This window comes from Dipodomys merriami, unplaced genomic scaffold, assembly GCF_024711535.1.
Source record: "Dipodomys merriami isolate MVZ:Mamm:240054 unplaced genomic scaffold, mDipMer1.0.p SCAF_94, whole genome shotgun sequence".
NCBI classification, from domain to species: Eukaryota; Metazoa; Chordata; class Mammalia; order Rodentia; family Heteromyidae; genus Dipodomys; species Dipodomys merriami.
The window spans coordinates 2,490,596-2,512,570 of NW_027206557.1; the positions used below are offsets into that span (position 1 = coordinate 2,490,596).

The window sequence follows — 21,975 nt, forward strand, 5'->3', positions numbered from 1 at the left end:
ACCAAGTCCACCAAGTCTGGACTTCATAAAAAGTGATTTTCTTGCTTTTCATTTGACTTTTAACACCTGTATCTGAATCATCGATCATAGGGTGTAATTTTGTCCACTTTCTCTGTCTGTATATAAATGGGATCATGTGGTATCTGTTGGTGTCTTTCTCCTTACTTTTACATTCTTCCAAAGGCATTTATTTCATGTTGTTGGAAGTAGTTGTGACTTCTTCATTTTGTAGAGGCTGGAAAGCATTCTATCGTAGGAAGATTACTGTGATTTGTTCATTCATTCTACTGGTGATGGATGTTTGTTTGTCTTTAGATTTGGGGCTCTGATCATCAGTGTTATTAGGAATATTCTTTACCGAGGGTCTCACAATGATACATTTCTGTAGCATGAACCCAGAATAAAATGTCAAGGCCTCAGAAATGTGCATCTTCCTTTTACTAATTGAAAGGTCATGGTTTTCCAGACTGGCGGCGCTGTTTATTCTGTTATCTGTGTAATGTTCCCTTCCTCATCAACTCTTGACAATATCAACCTTTTTAGCTTTTGCCAACCTGGTAGAGTATACTCAAATCACATGATGGTTTACTTTACTTTGCTCTGTTTTCTTTTCTTCTCTTTTCTTTTTTTTTTTTTTATGAGGTCCAGTGCCTAATCTCATGCTTTTTTACCCTTTAGGTAACATCTCTCCTGAATCCCAGTCATGCCCATTTTATTTTATTTTATTTAAAATTTTTAATAAGTTTTTTGTGTGAAAATACTGTACAGAAGGGTTACAGTTACATGAGCAAGGTAATCAAACAATATACCCCGATACATCACCTTATCCCCTGATTCCCTCTCCTTCTTAAAACAGTTTCCAAAGGTTTCATCATTCTATTTTCATACATGCAGAATCACTTGTGTGTGTGTGTGGGGGGGGAGGTGGTGACAGGCTCTTTCTGTTCAGCCTAGGCTAGCATCAAATTTGAGAAGCTCCGTCTCAGCCTCATATACTGTACACAGACCCACCACTGTAATGCAGGCTGGGCTGTTTGTTTCTTAGAAATAATTACAAATAATCAGTTATATAGGTTGTAAGGATCAATCATCTTTTCTCCCCCCCCCCCCACACCTCTTTTATTTTATTTTATTTTATTTTTTTTTGGTTTTTTCTTTTTTCTTTTTGGGTCCAGTTGTGGGGCCTGAACTCAGGGCCTGGGCCCTGTCCCTCAGCTCTTCAGCTCAAGGCTAGCACTCTACCACTTGAGCCACAGCGCCACTTCCGGCTTTTTTTCTGCTTATGTGGTACTGAGGAATCGAACCCAGGGCCTTAAGCATACAAGGCAAGTGCTCTACCACTGAGCCACCTTCCCAGCCCCCCCCCCAACACCTCTTTTAAAGTGATGTCTGGAAAACTTAAATTTCCAATTTTAAGCAATCCAAGATTTTAGTACTTTGCTTTGTGGATCAAAACTTCATGTTATAAGAGCTCTTTCGGTCCCCTAAGACCTTAAAGGAATTCTCATGTACCATTTCTTCAGAGTTGCTGTGTCTCATGCATTTAGATCTGCAATCTACAGAGAAGCTATGTTACAGATAATCAATAAAGTTTCTGTTTTTTATTTTTTTTTTTCTCCTATAAACAGCCAACATTTCCAGCTCCAGTCAGTCAAGAGGAAACATGTTCCCCATTCCTGCAGTGCCAGCTGTGATGCACTTGTGCGGTATGAAGGACTCTTTTTCTCAACCATAGGCTCATTTGTCTACCTGAGAGCCAACGTGGTTTTCATTGTTACAGCCTCATGATAAGTTTGATATGCGGCCTATGAAGTTCTTTTATTTTTCTTCTTGAATATTCTTGGCTCTTTTCATTTCCATATACATTTTAGAGTCACTGTGTTGACTTCTATAAAATTTCCTTGGGATTTTAATGGGCATCCCACTGAGTCTTTATAGACCAATTTTGGGGGAATTGATCAGTTTTATGATAGGCAATCTTCCAAGCACTCACCATGATAGAGTTCTACATTTAATTAGTTTTTCTTTAACATCTCTTGATAGTTTTATGATTTCTCCAAAAAGATTTCCAGAGCTTTTATGAGTTTATTGTCAGGAAAGTCACCTTTTAAGGATATTGTAAATAACAACTTAAAGTTGTTAATTTTCTCTTGTCATTGTAGGAAGGCCATATTGATTTTGGTATATTGATTTTGTTATTTTGTGACCTTACCAAACCTTCTGACTGATTTAAATACTTTCATGTATTTCTATCAGTAAAGTCAGTTTTCACTATTTATTGCCAATTCATATACTTTTTATTTCCTTTCGGTTTGGCTTAACTGCCATGGCCAGAATCTCAGTAAGTGTTGGTCAAAAATGTTGATGCTGGGATTTCTCATTCATTCTTTATCCCAAAGCTAATAACTTTAAATACCTATCAGTAAGTAAGATCTTCCCTACATGTTTTTTAACATAAACTTTAGAGGTTTAAGGACTGTCCTATTAAGTTTTAAAAAATCATATCTGAAAATCAAATAATTTTAGCTAACATTTCAGTATTTATTACGTGGATAATATATTTTCTGTCTTGTAAGCCATTAGTGTAATGAGCTGGCTGTTTTCTAATATTAATACAAACTGCATTCCTGGGATGAATACACTTTTGTCAATATTTAGCCTTGTTATTTTTTGCTGGATTTGTTTGCTAATGTTTTGTTTGAAATTCCCATTTCATACTTTTCTTCTAATGTCTTTGTAGAGCTTTGATGTTGGGTCTGTCCAGTCTCATAAATAATTTCAAATGTCAGTTTTTTATTTCTGGTCTTCTGGAGAGTGTATAAAAAGAGTTGTTTTGGGCTTACATATGTGTGGAACTCACTTAGGAAGGCATAACTTCGTAGTTTGAATGCTACTGCATTTCTGTTTCTCCTTGTGTTATTTACAGCCTACAAGTAAGCTGCCTCATTGTCCCATATTTCTTATGTGTTTTGACAGAAGCTTGAACATAGTGTCTTCTTATCACTTTACTGATTCTATGAACTACAGAAATAGTGTTAGAAGACAATATTTGTGCCGGGTTCAATATTTGTGCCGGGTTCTCATGGCTCATGCCTGTAATCCTAGCTATTCAGGAGGCTGAGATCTATAGATTGTGCTGTAAAGCCACAAGCAGGAAAGTCTGTGAAATCTTATCTCAAATTAATCACCAAAAAGCTCCAAGTAGAGGTGTGGCTCAAGTGGTAGAACAAAGAAGCTTAGGGACAGCACCCATCCCCTCAGTTCAAATCCCAGCACACAAAAAAAGGAGACATTATTTGTGTCCTCTTCCCCTACTTCCATTTGGTGAGTCTTGTCAGCTACTTATTAATTTATTTAGATAAGAACAGAATTACATCTTTGTTGAGTCTTTTTCTTATATTTGTTTTTCATTTCCTTAATTTTACTTTGATTCATTATTTTCTTCCTCTACTTGTCTTAGATCTATTTTGATGCATTTTTCTAACTCCATGAGTATAAGGCATAATAATTATCAGTGACCTATTTTCTTTTTTTTTAATTTTTATTTTTTGTGAACATACTGTACAGAGGGGTTACAATTACATGGGCAAGATAATGAGTACATTTCTTATCAAGCATTGCAGCCTCCTCCTTTGTTTACTCTTCACATCCCTTCCCAGCCTCCCCCCAACCCCCCCCCACCCATTCCCCTCCTCCCCCCGCCCCCGCACCAAAGTTGTAAAGCTCCTTTTCGACATGACAACTTGTACTTCTCATTGTTGCAACCGGTCCACCTGTATCCTTAAACAACTTAAATGACTTGATTTTCCCCATCTCCTCCACAAATTATACTGACATCAAATATAGTGAAAGCAGGGGTTATACTGTGGGGGAGGGACATACAAAGCAACAAAGAAATAATCTTATAAATGCGTTAGAAACAAATGCATGAAAGAAAAATACCTTTAAATACATATCTAAGGGTTCATTTTCCTAACATCACATTATCTGACCTTTTCTGCTTGACTCATACATATACTAGATATTGCAAATAAGGGAAACCATGGGACCTATGTTTCTTTGGGCTTGGCTTACTTCACTTAATATAATTTTTTCCAAGCCTTTCCATTTCCTAACAAATGGGGCAATGTCATTCTTTCTGATGGAGGCATAGAATTCCATTGTGTATATATACCACATTTTCTTGATCCATTCATCTACTGAGGGGCATCTGGGTTGGTTCCATATCTTAGCTATAGTAAATAATGCTGCAATAAACGTAGTTGTGATGGTAGCTTTAGTGTGGTCTTGTTTGTAAACATTTGGGTAAATGCCCAAAAGTGGGATTGCTGGGTCATAGGGGAGCTCTATGTGAAGTTTTTTGAGGAACCTCCATATTGCTTTCCAAAGTGGTTGAACAAGTTTACACTCCCACCAACAATAAAGTAAGGTTCCCTTCTGTCCACATCCCCTCCAGCATCTGTTGTTGTTAGAGTTCTTGATTTTTGCCATTCTAACTGGGGTGAGGTAGTATCTCAATATTGTTTTGATTTGCATTTCTTTTATGGCTAGGGAGGTTGAGCATTTCTTCATGTGTCTATTGGTCATCCTTCTTTCTTCTTCAGAGAAGTTTCTCTTTAAGTCTTTAGCCCACTTATTTATTGGGCAGTTGTTTCTTTGAGGATTTGTTGCTGGGGGATTTAATTTTTTAAGTTCCAAGTATATTTTAGATATGAGACCCTTGTCCGTTGTATAGCTAGTGAAGATCTTCTCCCAATCTGTGGGCTTTCTATTGATCTTGCTAGCTATGTCCTTTGCCATGCAGAAGCTCTGTAATTTCATGCAATCCCATTTGTCCAACCTTTCTTTGATTTGTTGTGTTTCCGGGTCTCTATTAAGAAAATTTCGGCCTGAGCCAAGGAGACCTAGGGTTTCTCTTATTCCATCCTGTAATGTTTTCAGAGTGTCTGCTTTGACTCCGAGGTCTTTGATCCATTTGGAGTTGATTCTGGTGCAGGGTGATACATAAGGATCTAGCTTTAGTTTTCTACAAGTAGTTGACCAATTTTGCCAGCGCCATTTACTGAAGAGGCCGTCTTTCTTCCATTCTATTGTTTTAGCTCCCTTATCGAAGATTAGATGGCTATAGGTCTGTAGGTTCATTTCTGGGTTTTCAATTCTATTCCATTGGTCCTGAGGTCTGTTCTTATGCCAGTACCAAGCTGTTTTGATTATTATGGCTTTATAGTAGAGTTTGAAATTTGGTATTGATATTCCTCCAGCAGTGTTCTTTCCGTTGAGGAGCGTTTTTGCTATTCGGGGTCTTTTATTTTTCCATATGAATTTTTGGATTGTCTCTTCTATTTCCTTGAAGAATGAGGTTGGAATTTTGATAGGTATCGCATTGAATTTGTAGATAGCTTTGGGAAGTATTGCCATTTTCACGATGTTAATCTTTCCAATCCAGGAGCATGGGAGGTTTTGTCATTTTCTAAGTTCTGTTTTGATTTCCTTTTTCAAGATTTTAAAGTTTTCATCATAGAGGTCCTTCACTTCTTTGGTTAATTCCTAGGTATTTTATTTTTTGTGGGGCTATTACAAATGGAATTGCTTTCCTAATTTCAGCCACACTTTTCTCATTGTTGGCATACAGAATAGCCATTGATTTTTGGGGGTTAATTTTATAACCTGTTACTTTGCCAAAGTTTTGAATCAGCTTGAGTAATTTGGGAGTGGAGTCTATGGGATTCTTTAAATACAAGATCATGTCATCTGCAAAGAGGGAGAGTTTTATTTCTTCTTTCCCTATTTGGATCCCCTTTATGTTTGCATCTTTTCTTATTGCTGTAGCTAGGCATTCTAATACTAGATTGAAGAGAAGTGGAGAGAGTGGACATCCTTGTCTTGTTCCTGATTTAAGAGGAAATGGCTTTAGTTTTTTCAGTGACCTATTTTCAAATCTAGGTATCTGATAGGATCCTGAGTTACAAATTACTAAGAACTTGTTTGCACAGAGGGAATTGTGAAGTTTGTACACCCATAAAGTTCCTATGCAACTAATAAGGGAGAACAAAGAAAATACCATGGTAAATAGCCCAGATACCCCTCAATGGATGAATAGAACAAGAAAATGTGATCTATTTATTTATCTATCTATCTATCTATCTATCTATCTATCTATCTATCTATCTATCTATCTATCTATCTATCTATCTATCTATCTTTCTATCTATCTTTCTATCTATCTATCCACACACACACACACACACAATGTAATACTCATTCATTGCAACATTTGCAAAGAAATGGAAGGAACTGGGGAAAAATCATGTTAAATGAAATGTCAGGCCCAGAGAGACAAAAGACACATGTCTTGTCTCATATGTGGAAGCTGGAATTAATTTATAAATGTATAAGTAAACACTTAGGGGGTGGTATGCAAGTATACATAAATGCATTCTCTGAAATATGGTAGATTCAGGAGAGAACCGAAACAGTGTAATTCTTCAGAATGGCTAACTCACAGTCCAACAAAATAAGCACCAGGAAATGGATACTCAAAAGGGTGCAGAGGATGAAGTCATAACTCTCAAGGCATATCCTAGAGTCAGAAAAGTTGAGAAAAGGGGTGGATGGGTGAGAATGATGGAAGGGGCAACATTGAACAATAGGCATTGTGTTCATACACTGTTTTGTGGAATGGCAACTTGTTTGTACAACCATTTAAAACTAATAATTAACAAAAGAAAGTCATTGAAAGTTACTTCCATTTTCTGGGGGGAAACTTGGAAGGTGCTGCTTGGGGAATGAAGCTTCAATTCTCATATTCTCTGAAAGTGAAGCAGCATTTCCCATTCATATATAATAGAAATAAAGAGACTGATTTTCTATAGTGTGTCTGGCTATATCAAGTAGATCTCTTCTTGCTATCCCAAGTTTTCACCTGTCCCTGGAGCTATCTGATAGGGTAACCCAAGAGGATTTTTTTGTTTTGTTTTGTTTTTTGACATGGTGTAGGGAGTCACTCTTCTATTTGATAAATCACCTTACTGGCTTCTTGGAACCAGGTGAGCATCAAGCTCATAAACAGCAACATCACAACATGCTATATTTCTCATCTTTTCCAAGAATTCAGACTGTATTTCCTGGTTTGAAAATGGTGACCTGAGTTCATAAGTCAGAGACAAGGTACACCTCCAGAGGACAAATGACTTGGCACTGGGTCATGGAGTCATTGGTCCCTGGGGAGAAACTCTAGATGTTCTCTGTACAGATGAAACTTAACCCCCAAGCACCCCAGAGCCTGGCCTGTCAGAACCCCAAGATCTTCTGTTCTAACCTTATTCTGGCCTCATCTTACAGATGAGACAATAGATCCCAGAGACATGAAGTGACCAGTCCAAGTGAATAAGGCTACTGATTACCACTCTTTTTGCAATGTTTAAACTATGTTTTCCCAAGCCCAGCAAATACATGCCAAAAAAGAGTCCAGAATCCATATGAGAGCAAAGCAAGTTTGGTTTTAATGGGAGGTCATTCTATAGCAACCAGCTTCTTTTGGGGTATGAGAGACATGTTACCTAAAGGCGCAAAACCACCACATTCAGAGTCTGGTCCAGAGTGCCAAGCCCTCCCTGTACTCTCTCCTTAGCCTTTAGAATCGATGGGTGGGTGAGGTAGGTACATGATGTCTTCTTCAGACCTGAGCATGACAGAGACTGAAAGCATCTGTCAGGAGAGCTGGGCCTCCTGTTTTGCCGTCCAGATGCCCACCAGTCAGCCCTGCTAATTGGCTTCTGTGCAGGCAGCTATTGAAGCCCAGGAGACTTCCATGGCAGATCTTGATTTAAAGGGAAATATTAAAAACATTCCTCTACCTCTCAAAGTTTCCAGGGTTACTCAAGTTTAGTTGATGGGACAAGAGAGAAAAACAGCTTTCAAATCTGTTGTGTGGATAATCAGGCTCCTGAACTTCAGAGGATAATCTTTAGAGAGATGGTGACTAAAGTGTCTGATTTCTGTCTAAGGAGATACTTTCCCTAAGGTCACATGGGATACAGAAGAGAATTTATGGAGAAATTGCCACCATGACCTTAAACACTCAGCCTTTGAGTTGATATCATTATGAAAAATGGAGTGCTATTAAAATATACTGAACATCTTAATGACTCTACTAGCAGTCAGCTAAAAAAAAAGAGTGAGAGAGGAAAAAAAAAGACTTAAATACTGGAAGGGAGGATTTTGCCAAGGAGACTGTAATGTCAAGAGAAGCTAAAAATAAGGTGCTCAGAGCCATTCCAGAGCCGTGGGCGGGGATGTATACATAATCAAATTAAATTATTTCATTTCCACTTATGGCAAACTCTAAAGGGAAGAAAAAAATCGACTAGAAAACATTTAGTCATATTTCACTTGGATTATGCTTATAAATACCAAACTCCAGACCTGTCAAAATAAGCCCTAACAGCACTTCCTGGCAAAGACGTTAGGTAGACAAAGGCTGAGAGCTGCAAGAAAAATAAAGAGCTTACAGAAACATCACACCTGCAGTAGCCTTGGGAACTCAGTCCCCAGCTCCCAGGGAAGAATCTGGGCTGTCACAGCAAGAAGCAGGGTCCCTGAGGTGTGAAGGTGGCCCAAATGCTGGCTGCAGTGGGAGGAGCCTTGAAAGAGTTTCAAGACAGGAGTTTCCAAGTCTCAGTTCCCAGAGACTGAAGGTCAAGGGCACATGGCAGTTCATTTATTTTTCCTAGAGAAGGTACTTCCTTGATGATCCCAGTAGTGTGTTCTTTCCACAAGTCCTTTGTTGATATAATGAACATGCAAGCTCGGCTGATGCCAGCCTCTGTGTACAGGCCCTGTACATGAACTGGTTGACATTTCAGGGACAAACATCTATCTTGGCAACAACCATCAAACATCCAATGCAAACACTGGAGGAAAAAAGTCATTTTAAATTAATTTTAATCAATTAATTCTTCATTTTTTTATTTTTATTTTTTGTCGGTCGTGGGGCTTGAACTCTGGGCCTGGGCGCTGTCCCTCAGCTCTTCAGCTCAAGGTGAGCACTCTACCACTTGAGCTACAGCGCCACTTCCGGTTTTCTGGTGGTTTATTGGAGATAGGAGTCTCACGGTCTCTTTTGCCTGGGCTGGCTTTGAACCGCGATCCTCAGATCTCAGCCTCCTGAGTAGCTAGGATTACAGGCGTGAGCCACCAGCGCCTGGCTAATTCTTCATTTTTTAAATGGCAACTAGGTCACAACCCTGAGCCAGTGCTATCTCTATCCACTGTATTTAGTTCTGATCGAAGGAGAAGAGGGCTGGGAGTTGGGAGGAAGGCAAAGGTAAGAGGTGTCTTTCCTGGCTGGTAGGAACCGTTGGTATGTTTGTGTTGGCCACTGTTCACACTGCAGGTGACACACCTTCATTGGAAGTGAGGGCAGGAGCAGGCTGGAGGGATCTGCTGAGATGCAGGCACATGCATGAACTGGTGGTGAGGACCCAAGGGGAAGGATGCTTGGTGCTGCCATTGCCCCAGGATCTAGAGGAATTCTGGCTTGGACAGAATCTTCATTTCATGCCTCTCGCTTCTCTCTCGGCATGTTATTCTGGAATCTTGTGACCTTTGGTCCCTAGGCAAAGTCCAAATAAAACAATGAGGGAAAATGATCTTGCAGGATGAAAATGGAGGCTGAGATACTAGTGGTGGGGGTTTTTAAAGATCAGGCAGCAGCTAGGACTTTCCAGGTTCTCTAACGCCCAAATCTCTCTCTCCACTATTCATTGTCATCTTTCCATTCGTCAGCACCAGAGTTCAGTGGACAGTGACAACAACAAAGTCCTGCACACTTCTATTAACCCATTGCACAGGGGAAGAAGCTAAAACTTATATAAGGAAGTTAAAACAAACAAACAAACAAAACCTGCCTAGCGTCACACTTAGCTATGAATAAGCAGGATTTGAACCTCAGACTCTGGCATTAAGCCCAATTCTCAAGCTTTTCTAATTTTCTGTCTCCTGTGGATTTCTCCACCTACTCCTAGCAGCTTATTCAAAATAAAAGGCAAAAAACAGGAGAACAACAGTAGTTACAAGAGGGATTTAATTTCAGCTCTGGTACTAATGCATATCATCTCAATAAGGTCACTGAGTCTTGCAAGCCTTATTTTGTTTAGCTATAAAATGATAATTAAAAAAAATATCTGGTTACCACATAGGCTTATATGGAGGTAGCACATATGAGGAGTTTTGAATGAGAAATATATCTCCATGTGTTGTGATAAAGGAAAGCACTTGTTACAAAATGTGATTCAGTATAAAAGAACTATTAGCACTGGCCATGGCCTGGGTGTGGCTCAATGTTTTGCACACGAGTAGAGCTGTTCTGGGCTTCAGCATCTCATATAGATATGGGGATTCTGAAATGTGTGGGTGTTTTGGAATGAAGAGCGCACCCGTGCGTGTGTGTGCACGCATGCACGCACATGTACCCACACTCATACCCACACCAGCATCTGGATAAGGTGGCCATCAGTTGTGTGGCTGGTCCAGAGCCCTCCTTTACCTGCAGGGGCCACAGGGGGAGCCACTGAAGGCGCAGTAGATGAGGGGATTGATGGCGCTGTTCAAGGCCGGCAGGTTCTGAATGATCACGGAGGCGAAGAAACGCTCCTTGGTGTCTGGGAGGAGGTTGAAGTTGTCCAAAATGTCAAAGAGGAAGTAAGGGCTCCAACAGCAGATGAACGCTGGGGAGAAGAGAGCCATTAGCAGAAGCCACCACTGAGGGTCTCTTGCTCATCTCTGACTGGAGCTTAACTGGAAGGTTCTGTGTTGGCTGGGATTCCTCAGAAATAGAATGCTGTCTACACTGGCTGTGTGTGTTAAAAAAAAGGGTCATGTCTATCAAATATGTACACATGTACGCATATATATGAACATGTTCTACAGATGACATTCTTAGCCTTAGGAGATTTCCTGGATCTTCTCTCTCTCTGTAGAGGGAGATGGTCTGATCTCCACAGTTTCAAATTGGTCCCTGAGAGTTGGAGAACTGATGGATATGGCTGCAGCCTTTTCTCCAACACAGTGTGGAAGGAAACCCAGCAAAAGCACCTGGAGATCCTCTGTGGTCATCAGGAGAACATGAAGCACAGGGACCATACAGTGACTCCACATTCTAGATTATGACAGAGTAGTTTTATTATTTTCAGACAACAGCTCAGTTTTTATCAGTGTTCTCAGTTTTTTATTCATCTCTAAGTTACCCTCTCAGAAAACACCCATCCAATATCCCTGTGCCAATCAATTCGCGTCTGTATGAGACCTGGGGTTTTCAAATCCTCAAAGGAAATGGGTGCAGCATGGGGATCCAGAGTGGAAGAGTTAATTTTATTTGTTCACTTGACTGAGCTCCAGAGTGCCCAGATATTTGGTTAACTATTACTCTGGATAAATCTATGAGAATGAATGAGTAAACTAATAAAAGCACATGCCCTCCTCAGGGTGTGTATAACCCAATCAATATGTTGAAGATCTGTATCTAATGATGAGACTGAGTGGGAAAAAATTTGATCTTTCCTTGACTAGCTAGAGACAATGATCTTCTGTCTTTACACTTGGAGTCAGACAGATACTTACATAAACCATTTTTCTGTGCCCAAGCCTTTGGACTCAAACTTGGATTAATACTTGTTCCATTTGCTGTCTTGGTCTCCAGCTTGCCAATTGTGTGTGGATCCTGAGATTTCTCAGCCTTTTTAATCATGCCAGGCAACCCTATCCATCCATCCATCCATCCATCCATCCATCCATCCATCCATCCATCTATCTATCTATCTATCTATCTATCTATCTATCTATCTATCTATCTATCATCTATCTATCTATCTATCTATCTATCTGTCTATCTGTCTGTCTGTCTGTCTGTCTGTCTGTCTGTCTGTCTGTCTGTCTGTCTGTCGTCTGTCTGTCTGTGTCTGTCAGTCTATGTCTGTCTGTCTGTGTCTGTCGGTCTATGTCTGTCTGTCTGTCTGTCTGTCTGTCTGTCATCTAGCTATCTTCTGTTTTTCTTAAGAGCTCAGGCTACTATGGAGCTACATACCTATGGCTTGTCCGAACACATACCCACTCCTCTCCACATCCTTATCACTCCCCTCTCACCTTTTCCCACTCTCAGAAATTTTCTTAGAGTATTAGGAATGTGTCTTCCTTGGCTGTCTGTATGCAGGGGGCAAGCTTTCCTCCATAATTGTGTGATAGAGATTCTGTGACTTGCTGGGGAGTTTTGGAATGAGGGATTAACTTGTTTATTTGTTTTGTTAATTTTTGGAGGGGGGAGGCAGTCATGGGTCTTGAACTCAAGAGCTGGGTGCTGTCCCTGAGCTTTTTTTTTTTTTTTAACCTAAGGCTAGCACTCTACCACTTTGAGCCACAGTGCCACTTCCAAGGTATTAACTTGTAATGTCTTTGTTTCCAGATGGAGGCAATGTGTTACACAGGTGCAGTTAAGCATTTGGGACTCAAGGTGGCTCACCCCAGTAGAGAGAGTGGTATTGGGGCATCAAGGGAAACAGGCTTGTGTGTGCTGTGTGAATGTATAGTTTGTGTACATATGTGTGTGTGTCCATAGGTGTGCCTGTCATCCTGTACACTCCCGGCAGCAGCCTGGTCAGCAAAACTCCTCATGTCTCAACCACTTCTTGAATGTCCAATTGAACACTCATGTAGGGAGGGACCCTGTCTGTCATGGCCTGCTCTAGAAACCTACTGATTGTATATACACACATGTATATTTTTAATAATACTGATGATTTTCAGAAATGTAACTCCTGAGGAAATGGAAGCTTACTTTAAATTTGGAATGCTACCAGGGAATTTTTTTTGCCTACTCACAAAATCAAGTCTATGACAGTAAACCTGATTCCATTTTTTTTGTGTCCCCATGAAAATCCATCTGTATGAGTTGGCTCTTGTTATGCCTGATTACTTCATTATTTTCCAGTGTAACCATGTGAGCACACACATACACACGCACACACACACACACACACACACACACACACACACCACAACTTTTTATTCTTACTTTAGGTAACTTTTGGAACATTAGATTGACTTTTAAAAATTATTGTAGGAATGCAGTATTATGAGTATCATCTTAGGATGATAAAGGGTCTTTCAAAACAGTTGTTACCAAGGTGGCTTTACAAAATCTACTTATATTGCTGCTCACAGACTCAAAGCCCAGCAGTATAATTTCTGAACGCACAGGGTTGTGTTGGCTCTGGAATGCATGTTTAAGCACACATTTACTGGTTCAACAGTCAGAGAGTACATCTGTGATTCCGGCTGGAAAAACATGGGGGTCTCTGATCTGCTTCAGCAGCTTCTGAGAAAAGGTTTCTCAGAGCCTTGGCTAGTTGTTTAGGCTTTCCCTCAGTTCTGCTTGCAATCTTCTTGTGTGCCTGTACTCTGCTGGCTGAGTCATACATTGGGTGCTCTGTTTGGCATTTTGCATTCAAGTTTTAGAAAGGAAAGAAGAGCTGTTCTGGTGATTCAATATGTAGCTAATGCTTTCTTGGAGCCTCTTAAGATCTGCCAGAATCAGGGAGAGGGTGGACGAACTGACTAAGAAGGAGAGACAACAAATCCCTTTCCTTCTTACAGATCCTCATTCATTTATTCCTTCTAAAAATATTAAAATGTATATGAGGACCCTATTGTAGACCTGGTGATAATAATGTAACACAAAAGCATGACATTGCTTACATGGATTTGTTGCTACAGCAGGAAAAAATAAGAATATGTATCTCTCTCTCTCTCTATGTATGTATGTGTATGTGTGTGTGTGTGTATATGTGTGTGTGTGTGTGTGTGTGTGTGTGTGTGTGTGTGTGTGTGTATGTATATATGTTTAGGTAGAAGTAAAACCACAAAGCAGGTAGGTTTAGACTAAAGAAAGGTTCAAACTAAAGAAGGTAGAAGGAAGTACCACCCTTGGGGGACAAAATGAGGTATGGAAGTAAACCATGCATCTATCTGAGAGGAGACCATTTCAGGCAGGAAGTTGACTTCATGTGTATAAAGAGTAGAAAGAAAAGAGAAGGGCAGAAGGTAGGCTGGCAGGAAGGTCAGTAAAGGCAGCTGTATGGGAAGTGTCAGCAGTGACTCTAAAATTAAAGACCCACAGAAAACAAAACACACAATCTTCCCTTGTTTTGTGAACACCAGCCCTGTGGAAGGGGAGGGTGTGTCTTGCAGGAAGTCGCTGAGTGACAGGGGATCTGAGCATGAGGTACAGGTATGAAGATCTAATCAGATGGACTACAAGTTGCTCCATCCATAATATTGGTGGGAAACTGCATTCATCAAGGGCTAGAACACAGATATTGGCCCTTGAAGAAGGGACAGGAGTACTGGTGACAGAGGCAAAGTACTCATACATAGATGCCTTTCTGGCATGGGTGTTCTGGCCTGTCTGGCATGGGCCTTCTGGCACAAGTTTGTCTTTGGAGTGTTTACACAGTTCTGTGATACTAGAAGAGATACTGCTTACCGAGAATAATGACGATGCTATACTTGATGGCCTTGATTTTTGCCTTTGAGATGACCCCTCGGCTGTAGCTGGTACAGAGTTTTCCATCTGCAGATACAAGAGAATGGCAAAATTTAGTGCCCATGATATGACAGTTTCTGCTTTTTTTCCCCTCTGATAGAAACTTGAAGGTCAGACCTGCAGTATTTGTATGGGCAGATCACTTGTTTCTTGTTTGACTATATCTAGAAGGACTTCCTGGGGCATTTTCCAACTATAATGACTCAGAACTGCCTCTGGAAACTGCTCTTCTTGTGACCCCGTACCATATGCAATTGCTATGGGGCAACTTAGACTTTTAGAACGGAACCGGTTGACCACAGGGGCCAAGTCCTTCTTTGTGGAGAGCTGATCTCTAAGTCTCAGACTATGATGAAACACCCACATTGTTCCCTGCAGAAACATGGGGAAAAATCATTTTCCTAGAAAGGTTGTTCTAGACTGATTCATTCATCTAACTCAGAAACTCTCTTCTTCACCAAAGCTCAAGCCAGGGATACCGACAAAACTATCATAACCAAATCTGGATATAACTTTAGGTCTAGTCAGATGGACTCCCAAGTTCCCCAACCCATGTTATTGGCCAACTATATTCATTAAAGATTAGAACGTAAACATTCATCCTTGGAGAATGGACAGAAGTACTGGTGAGTCTTACATGTTTCTTTCCTATCAGACAAATGTAGAAGCACCCATACACCAAGGCCTACCTGTAAGGGCTATTACCTGGTGATAAAAACACTTGAGGGGTGAATGTAAGAATCCACTGGAAAGGCTGAAGAGGTGGAGTTCAAGAGGTAAAGTGCTTTGTTCACGTGCATGATGCTCTTAGTTCCATTTCCAGTCACACACACACACACACACACACACACACACACACACACAAATCCATGAGAAATAGAAGCTACATGTGGACAAGGAATGTATTTTCTCCATTCTTGTAGCCTATTATCATACTGAATGCTTAATAACTGTTCAATAAATCAAATACTACCCTTTCATAGTCAAGAAGTACTGATGATAAAAGAGAGATTCTCGTGGGCAGGTTTAGTGCAATAGCCCTTAATAACCAAAGTGGTAGAGGGATGGCAAATTTGAGGGTGAAATCTTGGCCACAGTGTCCTTTGACTATGGAAGAGTTTTTGTTTTTATTTTATTTTTTTATTACCATCAGGGCTTCAACCCCTATTTGTGAATTCACCTCCTCTCACTGAATTGGTTTCAGTGTTTTCAACTGTAGTGGAGGTCCGGTTCAGAAGACTACAGTATGCCCACGTGGCATGCAAAGGGCAGATGTGCCCTAAAGAGGCCAGTCTTACCCCTTGCTCAGAATCTGGTTTGAGAGTCATTTTAATCCTGAGAGGGGGCCGGGGGAGACTAGTCATGGCTAATCTTTGTTCTCTTCATGCAATCCTATTCACCATCGAATCCAGCTTGCTCTAATAAGCACGACATGTTGCAGAATGGGAAGCCTGAAATCTACTTCTGCTTCTCCAGGAACTTTCAGTCCAGTGGGAAAACTCACACATGTTCCACAAGGGATCAGTGAGTGGAGGGGAACACAGGCCCACCCCACCCCAGCTGGGCCAGGAGTGGGGACTGTGGGGGATGAAGGGAGCAGCCAGTAAACCCAAGGGGCAGGAGGGAATCCACAGCCAAGGGTGGAGTGCATGTGGGACTGCAGAGATGTGGGAAGCAGAGGGAACATCCGCAGCTGAGATACGGAACAAGAAGGCGGAGGATGTGTTGGGACCATGGTGAATCATCTTGTTTAGACGTAGCCTGCCGAAGCATGAGTTTGAGGGTGGAGAGGAGAGCTAAGGACAGGTGTGGAGTCCTCCAATATCTTTGTCAGGAGTCTGGGCTGAATTCCTCAGGCAGCAGCAGCCCCCAGGAGCTTGAGAGTAGTTTGCAGATTTCCTCATGGAAGAGGACAATCTATTGCCAATAAAAAAACAGTCCTGGGGATTCTCAGTTGCAAAGAACTAACACACTAATTATAATGGATTCTTCTTTCTTTCTTTCTTTCTGGATACTATTAGGTACTTTACTATACTATTAGGGTCTTTAAATTATCCTGTGCACTTTCCTGAAGCACAGAGCCTCCTTTTCGGGAGGGAACATGTGACACAGTGTTCACAGTGTTGGTCTTCCTTGTGAGGATGGGGTCTTGTGGGGATTCTGCAGTGCCTTGATACCATCTGGCTGTCTCAACTGTGCTGGTGTGGGGGTACAACCCATCTATTAGATCGAGCCCAGGAATGCTGCTATCCTTCAGCACACAGCAGACCCCTCCTCACCTGGCCCATCTGCCATTCCCAGAGTGGAGATCCTGAATATCCAGTGTGGTATCTTGGGAAGGACACAGCCCTGGAATCAGGTATGAACCTGAGAAGGGCATAGTCCTCACGATAGGACAAGAACACACCTACCTTCTTGATCACTTAAACAAATTGCCCCAGGCTCCCAGACTTAGTCTCATGATTTTGAAGAAAAAAAAAGCACAAAACACCGCACTCAAAGCTGGATGCTGGCAGCTCACACCTGTAATCCTAGCTATTCAGGAGGCTGAATCTGAGCATCACAATTCAAAGCCAGCCCAGGCAGGAAATTCCATGAGACTCCTATCTCTAAGTAACCAACAGAAAACCAGAAATGGAGCTGTGGATCAAAGTAGTAGAGGGCTAGGCCTGAGCAAAAGAGCTCAGGGACAGCAACCAGGCCCTGAGTTCAAGCCCCAAGATAGACAAAAACCAATAAACAAAACACAAAATTCACAGTTTTTTAGGTATTAAGCTCCATGGTAGTGTGCTAGTTACCTTGTTGCTTGGGATGAATGCAGTTTTCCCAAGGGGGAAGAGGAGCTGTGTTTATGGGAGAAAACTCCAGGTATCACAAGCTTTTATACAAAATTGTGATCTGGAGACAGAGGGGATTTCATCCATGGGGCAGGAAGAGACCATAGCAGATCACATTATAGCCTGTTCATAATGTCCCCCCTTGCTTGACCTGGGTAACAGCTAGCCCCTAACCAGTGCAGCTCTGAGGACTTAGTTGGTCTTTCAGAAGAGTTTCTGAGGATGGCATTTATGCTCTGAAATCTGTCTAAAATGGAAAGTCGCAATAGTTTCCACAAGACAGGTAGGTGACAATATAATCAACTGCCTGCCCTCTGATCTCCCAATGGGATCAGTGAAAATCGTCTTTAATGTGACCACTCGAGGAAAGGCAGGCCCTCCAGCTCTAAAGCGAGCTCTCCAAAGAGAGCTCAGCTACAGAATGCAAGTAATTCTCCTTTATTGGGAGATAAAAGGATTAGTTTTACTCTGTCCTCGGCACTGAGCAGGAGTGAAAAGCAGTGGACTTCACCTGTCAACATGCATTAGTGGCTCCACAGCCTGGAAGTGGTGAGCTTGGTACATTTGCTGCTGGAAGAAGCAGACAGACAAGAGACTGTGTGATGCCAGGGTGCATCCTTAATCGGGGGTCAGGCCGGGAACTTAGTCTCCAAATAGCCAGTTCCGGCTCTTCTTCGTAAGACTTGGGGTTCCCACAGAGTTGCCCTGGTTCATAGGGGTCCCTAGCACTGAATGCTGGAATAATTGGTCCCTAGGGATTTTTAACTAGCAGCAAAATGCATTCCTGCTGCTCCCTGGGGAGCGTGGGGAGCGCCATCTGTGGGTTTGTAATACGTGCAGGTGATTTGTTTAGAAACAAGGAAATCTAACCGGCAATATTTTAAAATAAGTGTGTTGGGAAAAAACTGTGTGTATTTCGGGTTGATTAAAAAAAAGAAATAGAATTTTAGCAGTTCTTCCTGATCACTAAAGGTTTTCAGACTTAACGTTCGTTTTATACCTACACACGTAACCTAAATATCAGCAGGAATCATCGAGTATTTTTAACATGTCACACCGCCTCTTGCTTATCTGCATGACTGGTTATTTCCTTCCAAGGATTTTTTTTAAAATTCTACTTTTTCTGGTAGAGCCCAAGGGGCATCTAGAGTGTTCTTGATTCTTCCTGGCCACCACCCGTGCCTCCTCAGGCACTGTGGCTGCATCCTGTTTTCTATGGCCCATGTTGCTGACCTGGGAGGTCCCATGCCATTCCACAGACCTCTCCCTCTGAGGGCTCTGGCTGGGTGACATCTGTCATTAAGCCACCACTGTGTACTCTTTCACTGCTGTTTGTGCCCTTGGGTGACTGCTTTGCCTGCTGCTCCTCTTCTGTAGGTCTCAGTGGTACCAGTGGGCTTTGGAGTTATTTAGAATCTTCGCTCTTCCCTGTGATGCCTGCTCTTAAGTTCTTCTATCAAGAAACAAGAATGTGCTTGTTCTGTGACTGCAGGGGCCTGCAGCAGAATCCATTGAGCTCCTGGTGGTGGAGGTAGGGTGAGGGGGTTTAAGAATATCTCCTCAGTTTCCATGTAGCTTTTCCTCACTAGATGTCCACAGTGACAGGTTAGGGTAGAATACCCCTACGTGGTGTGGCCCTTACATTTTACTTTGACCTGAAAGGGAACTTATTGTCCCTTTGTGATCATGAGATGTTACCTCTTTCCCTATGGGCTGTCCGTATCACATACATCTGAACCTTCAAGATGGAGGCATTCTAAGTCCTATCTTCAGGAGGGTTTTAGCCAATTGCTGGGTCTCAGGAGCTCTCTCAGTGAGGTCAGAGGAACGATTACCTAACTCAGCCTTTGCTGAACCTCAGACAAAACCAGGAACTTTGACAGGCCTAAAATAATTACACTCAAACAGGTATGTACTTGTTATCTTGCCCATGTAATTGTAACACCTCTGTACAGTATTCTCACAATAAAAAATAAAATAAAATAAAAAAACAACAACAACAGGTAAGCTGGCCATCAAATCCTTTCCTGCCCCCAGCTAAACTACATTTCCCAGCCTCCCTTATGGCAAGATTCAGTCATGTGACTAAGTTTAATGGAAGGGGACTTGGGAAGAACTGAGGTCTTTACTTTCCAGACCTGACCCTGGGTCAGACAAACCATCAAGGAACCTGTTCACTCTCTTACTGGATACCGAGGGCTACATGAATAGCACTTTGTGAAACGTGGCAGAATTTCTACCTAGTTAAATCTCTGGGGGACTGTGTTAGACAGTGTCTTTTCCGTCCGCCTGTACTGCCAAATGAGTTTTTAATTGAGCAAAAAAAAAAAAATATAAACTTCTGTTTTGTTAAGGCTACTGATACTTTGGAGTTTGCACAGCTGCTAGTGTTTTCCTAGCGAAGGCAGAAATTAGCACCTTTTATGTAACATTGTGTTTATAAAAACCTGAAACACATGGCAGTGTCTCAGCCGGTGGACAGCAGGAAGCGAGACACTTCAGCACCATTTCACCATTTACTGGAGGCGACACTGGAGGCCTGTGAAGGCCAACCAGGAGCCTCTGGGCCTGGAGCCCAGGAGATGAGATGGTAAACGGGGGAAAGTGTGTAGTGATGCTTACTAGCTGTGATCAGGAAAGAACTGGCAAAAGGAACTGGGCTGTGGAGAGCTGGTTGACCTAACAAAGCTAGATGGGGTTGGAGAAAACTCCTCAAATTGGGGATTGTGTCCTGTTATGAAGACCAATTGCTCCTTGTCCCTAACAGAATTGGCCACACACTTTGTGGGAACCACTATAAGGCAAATATGCAGGCTGGGAAGGAAACTAAACCAAGCCTTTTCTAAGTATGTGGGTCTCAGCTAATAAACCTGGCCCTGCTTTGCCTATGAAGCTATATAGCACTGAAACATTTAAGCCAAGTAGTAATATCTTCTTTGAGTGATTCTGAGGCACAGATCAGACTGACGTGAGGTCTCTCTTGGCAATCTAGCTTCCAGGGAGCTGAGCAATAGGGACTAGGCGAGAAAGTAACAAAACAGATCAGAAAATTATGTTCAAGTGATTTTAGACTAGGGTGGCCAATGTATGACTGATTGGAAACAAATAGATTGGAAGCCTGTTACACTTTTGAAGAACTATATTGCCAAGTGAATCATAAACCATGAGATGTATGTATGCCAATATGAAGAATGGCAGTAGTTCTCTGGTATCTATAGGCTTGTGGTTCCAAAGAGATGACCACAGAGGCAAAGCCACATGTGTTCAGAGTCCAGGGCTGTACTGCAGATGCTAGGTTCCTTTGTCCATAATGCCACCCCGCTCCATTGAAGACATGCTGCCTCTTTCAACAAATCTCTACGTTACTAGGTAATTCCAGTAAAGCACATAAGCTGCTTTCCCTTTGCTATTTGGATGCTATTTGCCTTTTGAAAAGCAGATTTTCCCAAAGTTAAGGGCAGGAAGATACTAAAGAGACCAGACCATGATTGAGACAGAACTGACTGATGATAATGCCAGACTGACAGAGCTCAACATTAACTGAACTGTGTACTGCACAAATGGGAAATTTATAATCTTGTTTTTTAAATGTTATTTGGATTGAAAAAGTTATATATATATAGCCTGTGCTTGGCCTGTATATGATTTTTATGATTTTACCAGTTCTGAAAGTGGATGATTGTATCTAATTGAAATTTCAGTGTACTGTCCGGATGACCCAAGAGGTTGCAGCCACTCCTGTTTCCCTTTCTGTGAAATGCCTGTTAATGTAGTGCTCATTTAAAAAACCTATTTGTCTTCAAAGTATGTCTTTTTAAAATTCGTTTTTAATCCTTCATTTATTTTATATGCTAATATTTTTCCAGGTATATGTGGTCTAAATAGCTTCTTTCCATTTGTGGATTGATTCTTTAAAAATGTTAATGGAGTCAAATTGATGCATTGTTCTTTTGCAATTTAATGTATCATGTATCATAGTTATGAAGGAGGGTGAATAGGGTCAACATACTTTATATGCCTGTGTGAAAATGAACAATGAAGCTTATTGAGATGGTTTGGGAAGGGGGAGAGATGAAGGACAGTGATGATGGAGGAGAATGAGTCTGATCAAGCTACATTGTGTATGTCTAAGCATCATGCTTATACAGCTAGGTGCCAGTGGCTCACACCTACTTAGGAGGCTGAGATCTAAGGATCATGGTTCACAGCCAGCCCAGGCAGAGAAGTCCGCATGAGACTCATCTCCAATTAACCTCTTAAAAGCTGGAGGTGGAGATGTGGCTCAAAGTGGTAGAGCACTAGCCTTGCGCGAAAGAGCTCAGGGACAGCAACCAGGCCCTGAGTAAGTTCAAACTTCACAACCAACCAAAAAAAATCAGTCTTTGTACAAACAGATGAGAAAATTATGTTAAAGTGATTTTAGACTATGGTGGCTAATGTATGACTGATTGGAAACAAATAGATTGGAAGCCTGTTACATTTTTGAAGAACTCTACTGCCAAGTGAATCATAAACCATGAGATGTATGTATGCCAATTTGGA

At 41.5% G+C, this 21,975-nt stretch overlaps 1 protein-coding gene across 1 annotated transcript in view; it reads right to left on the reverse strand.

Annotated features, from left to right (window-relative positions):
- Nucleotides 1-9,522: 9,522 nt before the first annotated feature.
- The window catches only part of Npsr1 (neuropeptide S receptor 1), a 100,390-nt gene continuing 87,937 nt past the window's right edge, over nucleotides 9,523-21,975 (reverse strand). Inside the window, exons 7-9 of the mRNA XM_070014184.1 lie at nucleotides 14,537-14,623; nucleotides 10,547-10,727; nucleotides 9,523-9,613 (exon numbers count right to left, since the gene is read on the reverse strand). Coding sequence (XP_069870285.1) covers nucleotides 9,523-9,613; nucleotides 10,547-10,727; nucleotides 14,537-14,623 — 359 coding nt within the window. The remainder of the gene's footprint in view (nucleotides 9,614-10,546; nucleotides 10,728-14,536; nucleotides 14,624-21,975) is intronic.